The 15,276-nt window shown below is 42.7% G+C and overlaps 1 protein-coding gene across 1 annotated transcript in view; it reads right to left on the bottom strand.

Moving 5' to 3' along the window:
- SUCLA2 (succinate-CoA ligase ADP-forming subunit beta) overlaps window positions 1-10,651 on the bottom strand; it is a 41,740-nt gene extending 31,089 nt beyond the window's left edge. Inside the window, exons 1-2 of the mRNA XM_055335697.1 lie at window positions 10,512-10,651; window positions 4,520-4,700 (exon numbers count right to left, since the gene is read on the bottom strand). Coding sequence (XP_055191672.1) covers window positions 4,520-4,700; window positions 10,512-10,601 — 271 coding nt within the window. The 5' untranslated portion in view covers window positions 10,602-10,651. The remainder of the gene's footprint in view (window positions 1-4,519; window positions 4,701-10,511) is intronic.
- Between the last annotated feature and the right edge of the window lie 4,625 nt (window positions 10,652-15,276).

The following is a 15,276-nucleotide window of genomic DNA, read 5'->3' as shown; positions in this document are numbered from 1 at the left end:
AGCCCTCTGACACAGATCTTGTGGTGATTTTTTTAATCTGACACTAAAATTAAAAGTAACAAAAGCAAAAATAAATAAATGGGACTATGTCAAATTAAAACACGTCTGCATAGCAAAGGAAATCAACAACAGAATAAAAAGCCAACCTACTGAATGGGAGAAAATATTTGCAAATCATTTATCCAACAAGGAGTTAATATCCAAAACATATAAAGAGCTCATATAATTGTGGGAAAAAAAATGTAATTAAACAGGCAGAAGATGTGAACAGACATTTTTCCAAAGACATACAGATGGCCAACAGACACACAAAAAATACTCAAAATCACTATTCACCAGGGAAATGCAAATCAAAACAAAATGAGTTATTATTTCACACCTGTTAGAATGGTTATTATCAAAATGACAGGAATAAAAGTGTTGGTGAGGATGTAAAGAAAAGGGAACACTCATGCACTGTTGATGGGAAATATAAATTGGTGCAGCCACTATGGAAAACAGTACAGACATTCCTCAAAAAAATTAAAAAGAGAACTACTATATGATCCAGCAATTCCACTTCTGGTTATTTATCTGAAGAAAATATTAACTTGAAAAAATATATGTACCCCTAGTTCATCACAGCACTATTCACAATAGCCAAGATATGGAAACAACCTAAGTATCCATCAATGGATGAATGAGTAAAGAAATTAGGGGGGGTGGGGGTGTATATATATATTCAGCCACAAAAGAGAATGATATTTTGGCACTTGCAACAAACATGGATAGACCTACAGGGCTAAATGAAGTATACCAGAGAAAGACATATTCCATATGAATGGAATCTTATACATGGAACTGGAAAACAAAACAAAACAAAACAAAACAACTAAGCTCATAGATACAGAGAACAGATTGCTGGCTGCCAGAGGCAGAGGGTAGGGCATAAGAAAAATAGATGAAGCGGGTCAAAATTAAAGGAAAATTTAAAAAAAGAAAAAGATGGGACTTAACACCCATTTCAAACTTCTAACCTATAAAATGTGAGAATAAATTTATGTTTTAAGCAATTGAAACACATATAGCAGATATAAGTACTACTGTTAATGAAATTTAGAATTTGGCAATTAAAGTCTCCTCAAAAAAAAAAAGAGTGAACAAAATACGTACTAAACACAAACTAGTCAGGCAACACAAATTTCACTAGGCTAAACAATTTTCAAGCAGCAAAATTATTACATTGTGTGTAATTTCAAACATGGAAATCCAATACAGATGCAATTCTATTTAGAGTAATGGGGGAACTAAGATGTATTTGTATCTGAGCTACGTACTAGGGTTTCCCTATAAAAATTCTATGAAGCACAGTTTTTACAGTTCCTCAGAAAAGTAGAACAAAAATGGCAGAAACTTCCCAAGCCTAAAAGATATTATTCTTACTAAAGATCTACCATTAAAAACAGATATGAGAAGGGCGCCTGGGTGGCTCCGTCGGTCAGATGTCTGACTCTCGATTTTAACTCAGGTCATGATCTCAGGGCCCTAGGATCAGGCCATGTCAGGCTCCCAGCTCAGTAGGGACTCTGCTTGAGAGTCTCCCTCTCTCTCACCCTCTGCCCCTACCCAACCACTCTCTCTCTTTCCCTCTCTCAAAATAAATTAAATCATTTTAAAAATGGATATGAGAAAACCAGTCTATTTAAAAATAGGGAGGGGGCCACCTGGGTGGCTCAGTCGGTTATGTGTCTGCCTCCAGGCTTAAGTCATGACCCTGGGTTTATGGGATCCAGTCCTACGTCTGGGCTCCTTGCTCAGCAGGGAGCCTGCTTCTCCCTCGGCTATCTCTGTCACTATCTCTGTCTCTCTCTCAAATACAATTAAATAAAATAAAATTTTTTAAAAAAGGAAAAGAAACCAGAATTAGATTTCTTTCCAACCATCCTTCCATCCCTAACTTCAATTATTCACAACAAGCAAAACTAGCCTCTAGAATAGCGTTTCCAACTTTTTCACATCATGATACACATAGAAAATTACAGAATTTGTAGGGAATACTGGGGAAAGAGGCCAGAGCTATTTCAGGAGTCACCAGCTGTAAGGCTCAGTGGCCCCAGTCCCAATGCTGACTCAGCTTCTCCTGCCACCCACAAAACTTAGGGGAAGCAAGTTTGGCCCAAGCTTGCATTTATATCTCATAGTATCAGTTGGTGATGTAAGACTTTTTAATAAATGGAAATTAATGCTTTGTAAGTTTTTCAGTAACTCAAGAAGCAAGGTAGCCACAATCAGCATTGGGGATTGCTAGCTAGATTGACAGAACCAGGTGTATTACTAAGGCGCTTTATACCATACCTTATGCAATTAGATCCCATAATCAGTATCTTCTAACATTAATGAATCCCAACAAAAGACAAAACTGTCCTCAACACCTTCATAGTAGTTACTAAATATATCTTTAAAAAGAGCATTTCTGATTCTCTAAATTTAAAAGATCTCCTTAGTCACTAATCCCACTTTCATACTATAAACTTCATCAGCAGTGTTATTTGACAAAAACACACTTTCTAGATGAACAAGACACCTTCTGTTCCAAAGGGGTTCAAAATCAGAGCTGCCTACCACCCGTTCCTTACTTGAAATAAGTCCTGGTCCCAGAGACCTTCCCAGAAATACTCATAATTAAAGTATATCCTGTACATGCTAACTATTCTTTCTTCCTTTAATCACTTAAGCATCATTAAAGTTTATAAGGAGTAAAGAAATCAAGAAATTGGCATCCAAATAAATCCTATTTGTTTTATGAAAAAGTTGCTATACAATTTTTTTTGACAAAACAATGAACTTTGATTAAATGAGCAAATATATGGAAAATACAGAAAAATCAATTATAATTTGGAAATAGAAAAAAATAGTTTTTACTGGTTTCATTATATATAAATCAGGACTTACTAACACTGGCATGAAAAATATTTTATGCTTCAGCATTATTAAAAAGGAAACAATTGGTAAACAAAAAAAAAATCACTTAAAAGATTAGACTAACAAAAATAAAAGAACAAAGTCAAGGGTCTAAATTTCATTCTTAAGGACAGAACGGCCGAATAAGAAAATCTTACACTTTCTCCATTGCATTTCCAAGTTTTTCCTCCTACTTAGCTGACTTTTCTTTAGAAATTAAAGTTTAGGTCATATAGATAAGATTAATCCCAAGGGAATAGTTATTAAAAAGTAGCCTTTGCAAGAATTACAATCACGAGTTTTCTTTAAACTTGACCTTTAAGAACCTCTAATGTACAGTGTTTTGAAGGTAAAAATGAGGCACATCTTTTATCATGCACAAGCTCAAACTATAGGTCACCATTAATTAACAAAAATTTCACCAAAATTAATATCAATGTACATAAGGTTTTCAATTAATAAAGAGAAGTTTGCTTATAATCTGAATAAAAAGGATTTTTTGATTAATAAAAAATTATCAATGAAAACTAATGCTTCCAAGTCAACATCTCATTCAAAACAGCTAAGAATATACGACATTTCTGAACTTGTACATGCCCATATTTTTGGAAGAAAAACTCATTCTAGACACAAATACAGAATGAGAGTAAAACTTTAAAATTTTTCAACATTTTTAAATGCCCCATAGCCTTCCTAAAATACTAATAAAATCAAAGTCTTCACCAAAGCACATTCAAAGTCATGTTAATCAAGTATAAATCCAGCAGAGATTGTGCTAATCTACATAAAATTGGTGGGACTTTAAATATTGTTAAAAATAAAATGCAGTGTATAGTTAGCACATTACTCATTATTATGGCTTCATATTAAATCATTAAAAATGTAAAGTGAAAAATATCTTCTAGAGTCAATATTATTAAGAGATTAATATAAATCAACAAAATTCAAGGTAACAAAACCTTTTTAGATTTGTTATCAATAAAAGAATTTACTAATAAACATAGACAAGTACTTAATTCATTTAACAAATACCAAGAGTTATTGATTATCTAAGTGCCAGGTACTCTTCTAAGAGTTTAGGATGTATCACTGGACAAGATAAGACAAAGACACCCTGCTCTCATGGAGCTTACAGTCTAGCTTCTTCCCCACCCCGACCTTGGTTCCATAATTTTCCCATCAAACAAAAAAAAAAAAAAAAAGTTGAGGGGAGGAATATTAGACCTCTTAACAGCCACATAAACAGCTAAGATTTTCTTCAGTATTCCTTTTAGAATCATCACAGACATCAGTCTTTTAAGCTTCATAATATTAAACAGAACTTCCTTCCCCATAATTATATTCCAACTAAAAAGAGGACTTTAAAGGCTTCCTAAAGCCAATATAACTGGTTCTTAAGTTACTAGCTCATAATAATCTCATAATAATTTTAGAATGTCAACAATCACTAAGTTCTACCTTCTAAGTAAATAAAATTTTTTAAAAATTAAAACCTATAAGTTGCTATAAACCAAAAGTGAAGTTCACATCTTAACTGAGTGCCCATGTCAAATGGCATAAGTTTTCCTTAAGTTAGTACCTAATTTTTTGGCAACTGCATAAGCTTCATCTGGTGATTTTGCCACATGTCCTTTGGGAATGGAGACACCAGCTTCTTGCAACAATTCCATACTCATGTATTCATGTAGTGAGAGATTCCTTTGTTGCTGCTGCTGTATTTGGAGTCCATGGTTGTTAAAAAATCCAGAACTTCCCAGAACCTAGAGAAATCGGGGACACATTACTATAACAGTGATTTGGAATTTAATAAAAACAACTTCTCAAAATACTTTTTTAATATACAGTACCTGGTTCTTCATAACCATAATAAAACCATTACATTAAATCATCAAAGTATAATATTCAGAGTACCTAAATGATAACCTGAGAGCTAACCTCCAGCCAAATATCAAATGTAATTCTTGTAGTTTTAACTATTTTCTCATCAAATGTCTAGTCCTTATGTTTTGAGCTTTACTACTGTATCTCTAATGACTTACAGAGCATTTCTATTTCAATGACAAATTCAGAAGATCTAAAACCAAACTCATCCTTTCCAACAGACCAAAAATCCTTCCCAACTTCCTTCTCTCCATCATTCTTCCAGCACCTAACAAATCGCTTGGCACTACAAATGTGGCAGTTGAGTGATTACTCTTTCATACACACAAGACTCAAAAAAAACTGTGGTCTCATCTGCAGTGGTCACTGCGGTGTGCTACTCAGATTCCTCTTTCACAGCCCAACTGCCAGAAGCACTGGCTGCTGACAGCCCTCAGCTGAGTCCTCTCGTTGGCGCATCCTTGTCCAATGTCACATCTTCCCTGGTCAGCATGCATCCAATGACTGGTGGTTAAGATAAGGATATAAAGTCCTAGCACCTCACCCCAATTTAGGATAATTCTGAAGGGTAATTCTGAAGGAATAATTCCAGATTTCCCACAGGAAAGGCAAAGGTTCCTACTGCAACCGTACCACGGTTCTACTTCTTCTACTCATTCCTCCTTCGTTCCCTCACAGCTGTTGATCCAGGTATCACTTTCCAGTTGACTTCCTCTATGAAACTGATTTCACAGCCTGCAAATATCATCCAAACTCCTCAATCCTATCAACTTTATATGACAATATGTTGAATAAGTTAAGTGCTATGAAAGCCCTGAAATTAGACATTTTAAGTATTATCCATACATTTCTATTCTCTATACAAAGAATGCAGGACACTGAAATTAGCTTCATATGAAACACACAATATTGTAAGAACTGAATTTAAAAGGATCGTATGTACAGGCTATTTTTTTTTTAATATTAAATACTGGAAACTATGGATAGTCCATGTTAGAGATAGTTTAGAGGATTAGAAATGTATAGTTCTGGGCTATCTCCTATTGCTTTATTAAACAGTCTATTTTCTTTTTTTTTTTTTAAACAGTCTATTTCCTGAAGGGATTTCATAAAACAATTGCATCAAAATTACCTGGGATGTATCTAAAAATGCAGATTCTGGGGCCCCACTCTTGTCTACAAAATCAGAATCTCTGGAATAGGCCTCAGGAAATCTGCATTCGTTTACAAGTAGTTCATCTGATTCTTAAGTACCCTACAGTTTGAGAACCACAGTCTAATAACACATCTAGTAACAACTTATTTGATTCATCTGATAAGCTAAAATCCTGAATAATATTTCACCAGAGTAGCTCAATTCCCTGATTTAGTGTCACTTCAATATTAAAAACTGGCAACATCCCAAACTGTTCAGCACAGATCTACTTTCTGAAATTCCACTCTGGTTATATACCCAACAGAAGAGAGTGGTTAGTCTACCAAAAGGCACCTATGTAAGAATGTGCATAGCGGGATCCCTGGGTGGCTCAGCGGTTTAGTGCCTGCTTTCGGCCTAGGGCATGATCCTGGAGACCTGGGATCGAGTCCCACATTGGGCTCCCTGCATGGAGCCTCTTCTCCCTCTGCCTGGGTCTCTGCCTCTCTCTCTCTCTCTCTTTCATGAATAAATAAAATCTTAAAAAAAAAAAAAAGAATGTGCATAGCAAGCTTATTCAAAATGAATAAAAAATGAAAATGACCTAATCACCCATCAACAGAATAAAATATGGCATATTCATATACTAGGATACCACAGAGCACTTTTTTTTAAATACCCATCACTCACAAAACAATGAATTAATCTCAACATAATTCTGAGGAAACGAAACCACACACAAAAATACATACTTGTATTTTTTTATATAGTTCAAAACCAATCAAGATTAGTGATAGGAGTGTGTCAGAAGGAGTGGTCACTTTCTGCTGGAGTACTGATGAGGAGAGAGGACATGGGTACTTTTGAGGGCTAAAAATATTACATACCTTGATCTGAATGGTGAAGACATAGCTGGATACCCACAGAAAAATTAATCTAGCTTCCCACTCAAGTTATACTCTCTATATAAATTATACTTTAAAATAACAATAAAAATAAGAGGGAAAGGGGAGTACCCAGCACAGCTTGGTAAAAAGAGTTCTACATTCAAACAGTTTCTGAATGCGTATATACCAGACACTGTACTAGGGATGCTAAAAGAATAAAACCGACTTGGTCACAATCACAGAATTCATCTAATGTAAATGAGCATGCAAATGAACACCTACAACACATATAAGAGCATTTGCAGAGTCATTAGGTAGCACTGTCCACTAATTAGCTGGACAGACTAGAAAAAAATATTACAGAGACCTGATCCCAGTTTGAAAATAAAAAAAAGTGGGGCACCTGGGTGGCTCAGTCAGTTAAGCATCCAACTCTTGGTTACAGCTCAAGTCATGATTTCATGGTCATGACATGGAGCCTCAGCAGGCTCCATGCACAACAGCAAGTCAACCTCCCCTTTCCTTCTCCCCTCGACCTCACCGCACTGATGCACACATGCTCTCTCTCTCAAATAAATGAAATCTCTTAAAAAAATCAATAAATCCATAAAAATAAAAAACTAGTATCTGTAAAGGACACTTGAGAACTGAGGAACCTAAATCTAAATTTCTAAGTAGGATAACTATAAATTTCCTAAATATAAATGTGGTTATTAGAATATCCTTATGTTTAAAAGGCCATGTGCTAAAATATCTAGGGATAAAGTGCCATGATACCTGCTGCTTAGTCTCAAATGGTTGAGCAAATATAAATAAATGTCATTTTAATACATACATATAAAAATACACATATGCACATCAATGTAATTTTTTTAAAGATAAAGCAAATGTTGGCAAAATGTTAAATTTAGATGAAAACAATATGTGCTCACTGAAATGTTGCTGGAACATTCTACCAGTTTCAAACTTTTCAAAAAATAGTTCAAGGTAAACCAATGACACAAAGCTCTATTTTTACAGTTTCTTTCAAATATCTATACTCATAAAGAATCAGTAGTACTTGTAGGGTAATGCTGGTAACTTTTATACCCCTTAGAGGTTTTGAATATCTGAAGTATTGATAATCCTCTCCTTGTACCACTATAAGTTATGACTTGAAATACGACTTCTGAATTATGTTGGTAATAAATATTCCTGCATAATCACAAAGATTCCCACATTTAAGTCTTTGTCTTTCTCCACATTATCACTTAGCATATTCCTCCTGCCAAAAGGCCACCAATTCCTGGCCAAATCCCTATACCACCACCTATTTAATCATTCACCTAGTTTAAATCGTATTTATTAAAATGTGGGGAAAGGTCGTTACTGGGGGATGTGATTCAGGACAACTGAGAAAATATTTTAAATTAGTTCATCTGCTCATAACCGGAACTATGTTACCAGATATATACTGGACAAAAGATACAGAGAAACTAGAAGGGGATCAAAGAATTAAACAAAATGTTTAAGAATGGGATCCCTGGGGGCTCAGCAGTGGCGTGTCTGCCTTTGGTGCAGGCCGTGACCCCAGGGTCCTTGGATCGAGTCCTGCATCGGGTTCCCCACAGAGAGCCTGCTTCTCCCTCTACCTGTGTCTCTGCTTCTCTATCTTGAATAAATAAATTTTTTTAAAAAAAGTTTAAGAATATTTGCTAAAAAAAAAAAAAAAAGTATTTGCTAAACTCAATGTGTGACCATGAATAAGTTTCCTAGGATCCTGAACCTCTGTGTCCTCAGGTACAGAAGGGGTTAGTCTTCAAAATTCTAAAGCTGTATTATTTAACGAGTGGGTGGGAAAAAAGAGATGTTACAAGACAACATAGTAGGCACTTCCCTACAGAAAGACAAGAGCTTTTTAACAGAATATCCAAAAGGATAGATGAAAACATAGTTGTTCATCAAATCTTCATTTTCTAAAACTCACGAGAAGGAAGTTCAAGGCCAAAAAAAAAAAAAAATCACTTCTCCTATTAAGAAGCTTACTCATGTAATTCACTGCCTCCAGGTTTAGACTATGAACAGCTTTAAAAAAAAAATCTAGGTCAATTCATCTTTGTCATGTCTAAGGAGTTCATTTCAGAACATAACGTAAAACTCTGGAATTGACTTGGAAGCCAATCACGCCCTTTCACAAGTTTCTTGGTGACAACGTTGAAAAAAACAAGCCAAGGCTTCCTGGAAAAAAAAAAAAAAAAACTGAAGAGCAGATTGAAGTGCACAGGCTTTGGGGCCAGACACTTCTGGAATTACGCCTTAGCTCTGACTTCACCTGCTTTATGGCTGAGCCCCAATTACTAGTTCTCTAAGCGACAGTTTCTCCATCAACGATGAGAATATTGACAGCCCTTAGAGCGGAGCTGAAAAGCCTCCCTACAAGCAAGGGGCACCTCAGGGGTTGAGCATCTGCCTCTGGCCTAGGGCGTGACCCCGGGGTCCTGGGATCCAGTCCTGCATCGGGTCCCGCAGGGAGCTGCTTCTCCCTCTGCCTGTGTCTCTGCCTCTCTCTCTGGATCTCTCATGAATAAATAAATAAAATCTTTAAACAGAAAGGAAAGAACGTACAAGTAAAATGCCCAGCTCAGCACCTGGCCCAGCTCAGCACCTGGCCCAGCTCAGCAGGTGTGGGGTCCAGCAGCGGGGGCGGGGGGGGGGGGCTGGCCTGCAAGGTCACTGTCTGCCCGACAAGGGCTCAGGTTCAGGGGCAATAAGAGGGCTGGGATCACACGCCCACAACCTGTCCGGGGCACACACCCCGGAACAAGAAAACCCAAACCAACCAACCAGAACTCGGGACCGTCGGGACCGTTGGGCTGCACTGCACCCAGGGATGAAGCGACCCAGAGGAGCGCCGTCCGACCTCCCAGCTGGGTAAGCTGATGATAAACGGAATCTTGTCCCCACTGTTCACAAACACAGGAGGAAACCGCCACGCGGGGCGGGCGGGAAACTTCCCCGGCCTCGACCCCCCAGAAGGCCCGTCAGCAAGCGGGTCCCGGGACGCGTTCCCGCCTACGACCGCTCCCAAGGGACCCGAGTCCCCCTGCAGGGCATCTCCCCCGACCCCCCGCCCCAAGCAGGGCCGCGGGGCGAACTGCCTGCCTCTCCCCCCCGCACCTGCACCAGAGGCGCCCCCAGCTCCCCGCACCTGCACCAGAGGCGCCGCCCGCCCCCCGCACCTGACCGGAGGCGCCGCCCGCCCCCCGCACCTGCACGCTCCTCCTCCCCGCCGCACCTGCACGCAGAAGCGCCCCCCGCTCCTCCCCGCCCTCTCCCCTCCCCCCTCCCTCCCCCTCCTCTCCCCCCTCCTTCCCTCCCCCTCCCCCCTCTCCCCCCGCCGCCCCCCAGAAGCCCAGGGAGCCGCCGCCGCCGCCGCCGCCGCCGCCGCCGCCGCCGCCGTGGCCGTGGCCGGGCTCCCCCGGGCAGAGGACGAGCGCGGAGACGCGCGGTCAGGGCGGGCAGCCCTCCAGGACACGCCGCCCGTCGGCCCGGCCGGGCGCCCCCGTGTCACCCAATGTCACCTATTGCGAAATGACCCCGAGCCGGGCCCGCCCGCAGGAGCCAGGTCTCCCACCTCGCCCTTTCTCCTGCCGGCCCTCTCGAAGCGAGAGCCGGCGGGGCCGCAATACCTGGGCGGCGGCCCGCAGCGCCGGCCGGGACCCGCGGCAGCGGAGGGCGGCGGCGGCCAATCGCCAGCTGTAGAACACGGAGGCCGCCATTGCTGAGCCCGACCCCGTCCCCGCGCGGCGTGCGCAGGCGCAGTAGGCGCGGCGGCCGGCGGCCCAGACGCTCGGGCCGCGCGCTCCGGCCCCGCCCACCCCTCCCCTCCCTCCCCTCCCCTCCCCTCCCCCTCCACCCTCCCTCCTCCCCCGCGGCGGGCGGGCGGGCGCCTGGGTTCCCTGCAAGGGGGCGGGAGGGGGCGCGGGGGCCCGGGGCGCGAGTGACCTGTGCGGGGGCGGCGCGGAGGGGGCAGGTTCCCTGAAGGAGGGTGCGGGGTCCCAGGGTCCCTGCGCGGGGGGGGCGCGGGTGACCTGTGCGGGGGCGCGGGGTCCCGGGTTACCTGCGCGGGGGGGGGGGGGCGGGTGACCTGTGCGGGGGCGCGGGGTGCTCGGGTTCCCTGCGCGGGGGGCGCGGGGGCGTGGGTGGGGGGCGCGGGTGACCTGTGCGGGGGCGCGGGGTCCTGGCGCAGGGGGCGTGGGTTCCCTGTGCGGGGCCCCGGAGCCCGCCGCGCCCACTCCGGCCCGCGGACCTTGCCCGGTGGAGCCCCGCGCCGCTGCTCAGGAGCCCCCCGCGGCCGCCGGGCCACCTGCACGCCCCCTGGTGCGACGCGCTACCCGAAGGAGGGGGTCGGGGCTGCTCGGAGCCGGGCGGCCGCACCTGCGGGGCGCGGGGCGTTCACGCGTTCTCAGCGTCTGCGCTGTGCCAGGTGCGTGCCCGCGGCGGTGAATAACACGGAGCTGTCCTGTCTTCGAAAAGAAAAGAAAAGAAAAGAAAAGAAAAGAAAAGAAAAGAAAAGAAAAGAAAAGAAAAGAAAAGAAAAGAAAAGAAAAGAAAAGAAAAGAAGGAAGGGAAGGGAAATCAGCCACGAGTTACCAATCCAGATGGCTCACAATCACCTAGGACGCTTCCGAAAAATTCCCTTCCCCAGACGCATCCTCCGAGGAGTGGAGTCAGGACATGGGTATTTCTTGGAGTTCTCAAGGGGAATGAGGTGAGCACCTTGAGCCCTGAAAACCCTGAGCTGGGGACGCCTGGGAGGCTCAGGGCGAGATCCTGGGGTCCTGGGATCAGGTGCTTCTCTGCCTCTGTCTCTGTCTCATGAATAAATAAATGAAATCTTAAAAAAAAATTTTTTGTTTAAACAAATGGGCCACTTCCTAGTGGATTCCTTAAAAAAAAAAAAAGAAGAAAGAAAGAAAGAAAGAAAGAAAAGGAAGGAAGGAAGAGAAAGAAAGAAAGCAAGAAAGAAAAGAAAAGGCCTAGATGACATGTGCCCCATCCAGACCTGGCCACTGGGCAGGCGACTGGGCGCCGAGGCCCCCTGGATAGCTAGATTTAAAATGTGCCCAAGAGTTTTCAGTGTGCAAGATGCTAACCCAGGAACAGATAGATGGCAGTGGCTGACAAGCGTTGTACAGGCTGCGGCACCTGCTTCTGAAGCCCAGTGGCCCGATGCACAGAACAGCAATGTATAAAGAAAAAAATGAATCTAAAACAAGCAGCGTATCCGCTTAGGGAACGGAGAGGGGCTTTTTGCAGCTCCCCCAAATCTCTGGCCTCTTAAAGGCAAGACTTTGTCAAGGACTTTTTAATTTCATTGGCACTCACCGAGGACCATCCTCAAGGCTCCCTTCATCACTAAAAGGTGTTCTGTGCGGTTAGAAACAGAGGAGGGAAACAGACATTGGTGTTCAAGTGCCTATGGCATCTCCTCCCCATCACTGCCAATCAAATAAGATCTGGGTAATCCGTCCAAAAAAAAAAAAATCTGTCCAAAAAGCTGGGGCTCAGACCTTCCAGTTTCTATTAGGAACACATATCCCATCAGACTGAGTAGGACATACTTATTTTCAAGTCTTTTTTTTTTAATTGCTAATAAACACAGTTGTTGAGTTACCAGGTACAACAAACGGTCTGAGTCCAAGGACAGTTATTTAAAGGGCACATGGGTAAACTCAGGGTGTGATCCTGGAGTCCTGGGATAGAGTCCTGCCTCAGGCTCCCTGCATGGAGCCTGCTTCTCCCTCGGCCTGTGTCTCTGCCTCTCCCTCTCTCTCTCTTTCTCTGTCTCTCATGAATAAGTAAATAAAATCTTTATAAAAAAAAAGAATAGGGATCCCTGGGTGGCGCAGAGGTTTGGCGCCTGCCTTTGGCCCAGGGCGCGATCCTGGAGACCCGGGATCGAGTCCCACGTCGGGCTCCCGGTGCCTGGAGCCTGCTTCTCCCTCTGCCTGTGTCTCTGCCTCTCTCTCTCTGTGTGTGACTATCATAAATAAATAAAAAATTTAAAAAAAAAAAAAGAATAAGTCAATGTACTAATAATGTACATTCAAGTCTAGGTCATGGGTGATCCATTAAACATCTCTCCTGGCATGTCTTCGATACTCTCTTAACAGGAAAAGCAACAGCAGAAATATGGACTAAGCCAAGGAGTGAGGAGAATGTGCAGATCTTGTGGGGCTGGCTCCTTTGGAAGCCCAAGCGAGGGGCAGAGGTGCACTCCTGCCTCAGCACTTCTTGACTGTGCTCAGAGGTCTGTGAGTCTTGATAAAATAATCCAGTGAGGTAAAATGATGGGACTCCTACCTGCTAACCTTGCTTCACCATTAGGCACTCAGACTTTTAAAAAAATGAAACAGTCTCCCACTTTGTCTCTGCCTTCTACTTGCAGATTAACGGCGCAGGTGGTATGCAGGAAAAGGGGAAAGAAATTTCCTGGGGGAAAGACTTTAATTTTTTTTCACAATCCCATAAAATGATTAGACTTTTTATGCCCTCCACATTTTATTGTCCAGAGCGAAACCTTATGAAAACTGTCCAGTTGGTTAGGTGATGGGGATTAAGGAGCACACTTGCTGTGATGAGCACTGGGTATGCATATATGGAAGTGTTAAATCACTATATTGTATGCCTAAAACTAATATAACACTCTATGTTAACAACTGGAATTAAAATAATTTTTTTAGGGATCCCTGGGTGGCGCAGCGGTTTGGCGCCTGCCTTTGGCCCAGGGCGTGATCCTGGAGACCCCGGATCGAATCCCACGTCGGGCTCCCGGTGTATGGAGCCTGCTTCTCCCTCTGCCTGTGTCTCTGCCTCTCTCTCTCTGTCACTGTGTGCCTATCATAAATAAATAAAACAAAACAAAAAATAATAATAATAATTTTTTTAAATATTTTACCTCACTTTACAAATAACTTTGAAGTATTTGAATCAAATGTAAATGGAGTCATAGAAGAGAACTTGGAAATGTTAGCACTGCCCATCATGTTAACGCTATATAGACTCGAGAGACTCTAGATACACAGCCAGTTAGCGACTGCAAAATTGTCGACACAGATGAGAAAAGTGACTATCTTGTACGACTTTGAAAATGCAATGGATGAAATGGTGGAGACGGATTCAAACTTAGAAACAAGTATTACAACCCAACCAAGGCACAGGGGAAAAAAAATACGCTTGGTTTGAACTTTAAGTCATACAAGAAGGAGGCGAGTTTGAAATGCGGTTCAAATTACTCTTGCAAAATTTTTTTACGGTGAAATGAAGCCCTTGAAATCCTAAAAAATAAATAAATAAATTGTGCTGTTGTCAACTATAGAATTAACAGAATTACAAAGTGCTGTAGAAACAACTTTCAATATATCTGCTTACCCTGAACTTCTATTGATGGCTGAGTGAATAATGGTTATTTACTGAACACCTGGTTTTTAGCGTCAGATCCTTATATACATTTTCCCCCTATCCTTTATTTTGCCAGGAAAACTTTTCATAATTCCCTGGTTTTCATCTTATTCCATTTTACCCATCCAATCCCCTGTCAGAGAAAGAAATAGTTGCCAGATTTATATAGGCACTTGAACTAAAGTTTAGGGGTGAAAGAAGATGTGTAACACAGGATAGACACCTGTGGGTTTACACAGCGTTGCTCTTTGTTCTCTTAAAACCTCAGAAATAATAGTAGGAACACTTATCTAGACGACCCTAGAATGGCAAGGGCAAAGGACAAAGAGATACACATCTTCTTAGTAATCCTCACAATCTTGCATCTTACAGAAGGGAAAATGAAGTCTCAGAAACCAAGTAAATTGCCCAGAGTCACAGCGTTTACTTGATTGTTCCAGCACAACATCTGAACCCAATTCTGTACGTCAAGATGGAATCTGAGATAACAAGATTGGTATCATCTTATCATTTTCTTTAACCTTTTACCTTTCACTCCACTTAGTTAACAGTATTCACCACCTAAAGGAAAGAATGATGGTGCAGAGCAGTGGAGGACACGTTGTAAGATGCAAATGCAAGGATTTGGGATTGGCAGGAGACTGGACTTCAAGTTTCAAAAGCCAGGACCAAGAAGGACTTGAGGAAAGTTTCTTGCCTCGGAAACAGAATTGGAATTACCTCACCCCTAGAGAAGATGGAGCGGAGAAAGTGGGAGGAAAGCCAGATACCCTGCTGGTTCCGAGGAGGCCCCTGTGTTGTATGCTCTCCAAGCCCACTGTGTCCAAGATGGAGGGTTTTTCCATCCCCCAAATAATTTGGAAATCTAAAGCAAGGAATATTGGAAGGAGACGCAAAATCCCCTGAGCCCAGTGGTGGCAGAGGAGGAGTGGGAACCTCCGGCAGGCTGGTGTACACCTGCAGAGGGAGTCGAATCATATTCCCAGGATT

The sequence above is a fragment of the Nyctereutes procyonoides genome, unplaced genomic scaffold (assembly GCF_905146905.1).
Source record: "Nyctereutes procyonoides isolate TBG_1078 unplaced genomic scaffold, NYPRO_anot_genome, whole genome shotgun sequence".
Classification (NCBI taxonomy): domain Eukaryota; kingdom Metazoa; phylum Chordata; class Mammalia; order Carnivora; family Canidae; genus Nyctereutes; species Nyctereutes procyonoides.
This window is presented reverse-complemented; position numbering and strand designations above follow the sequence as displayed.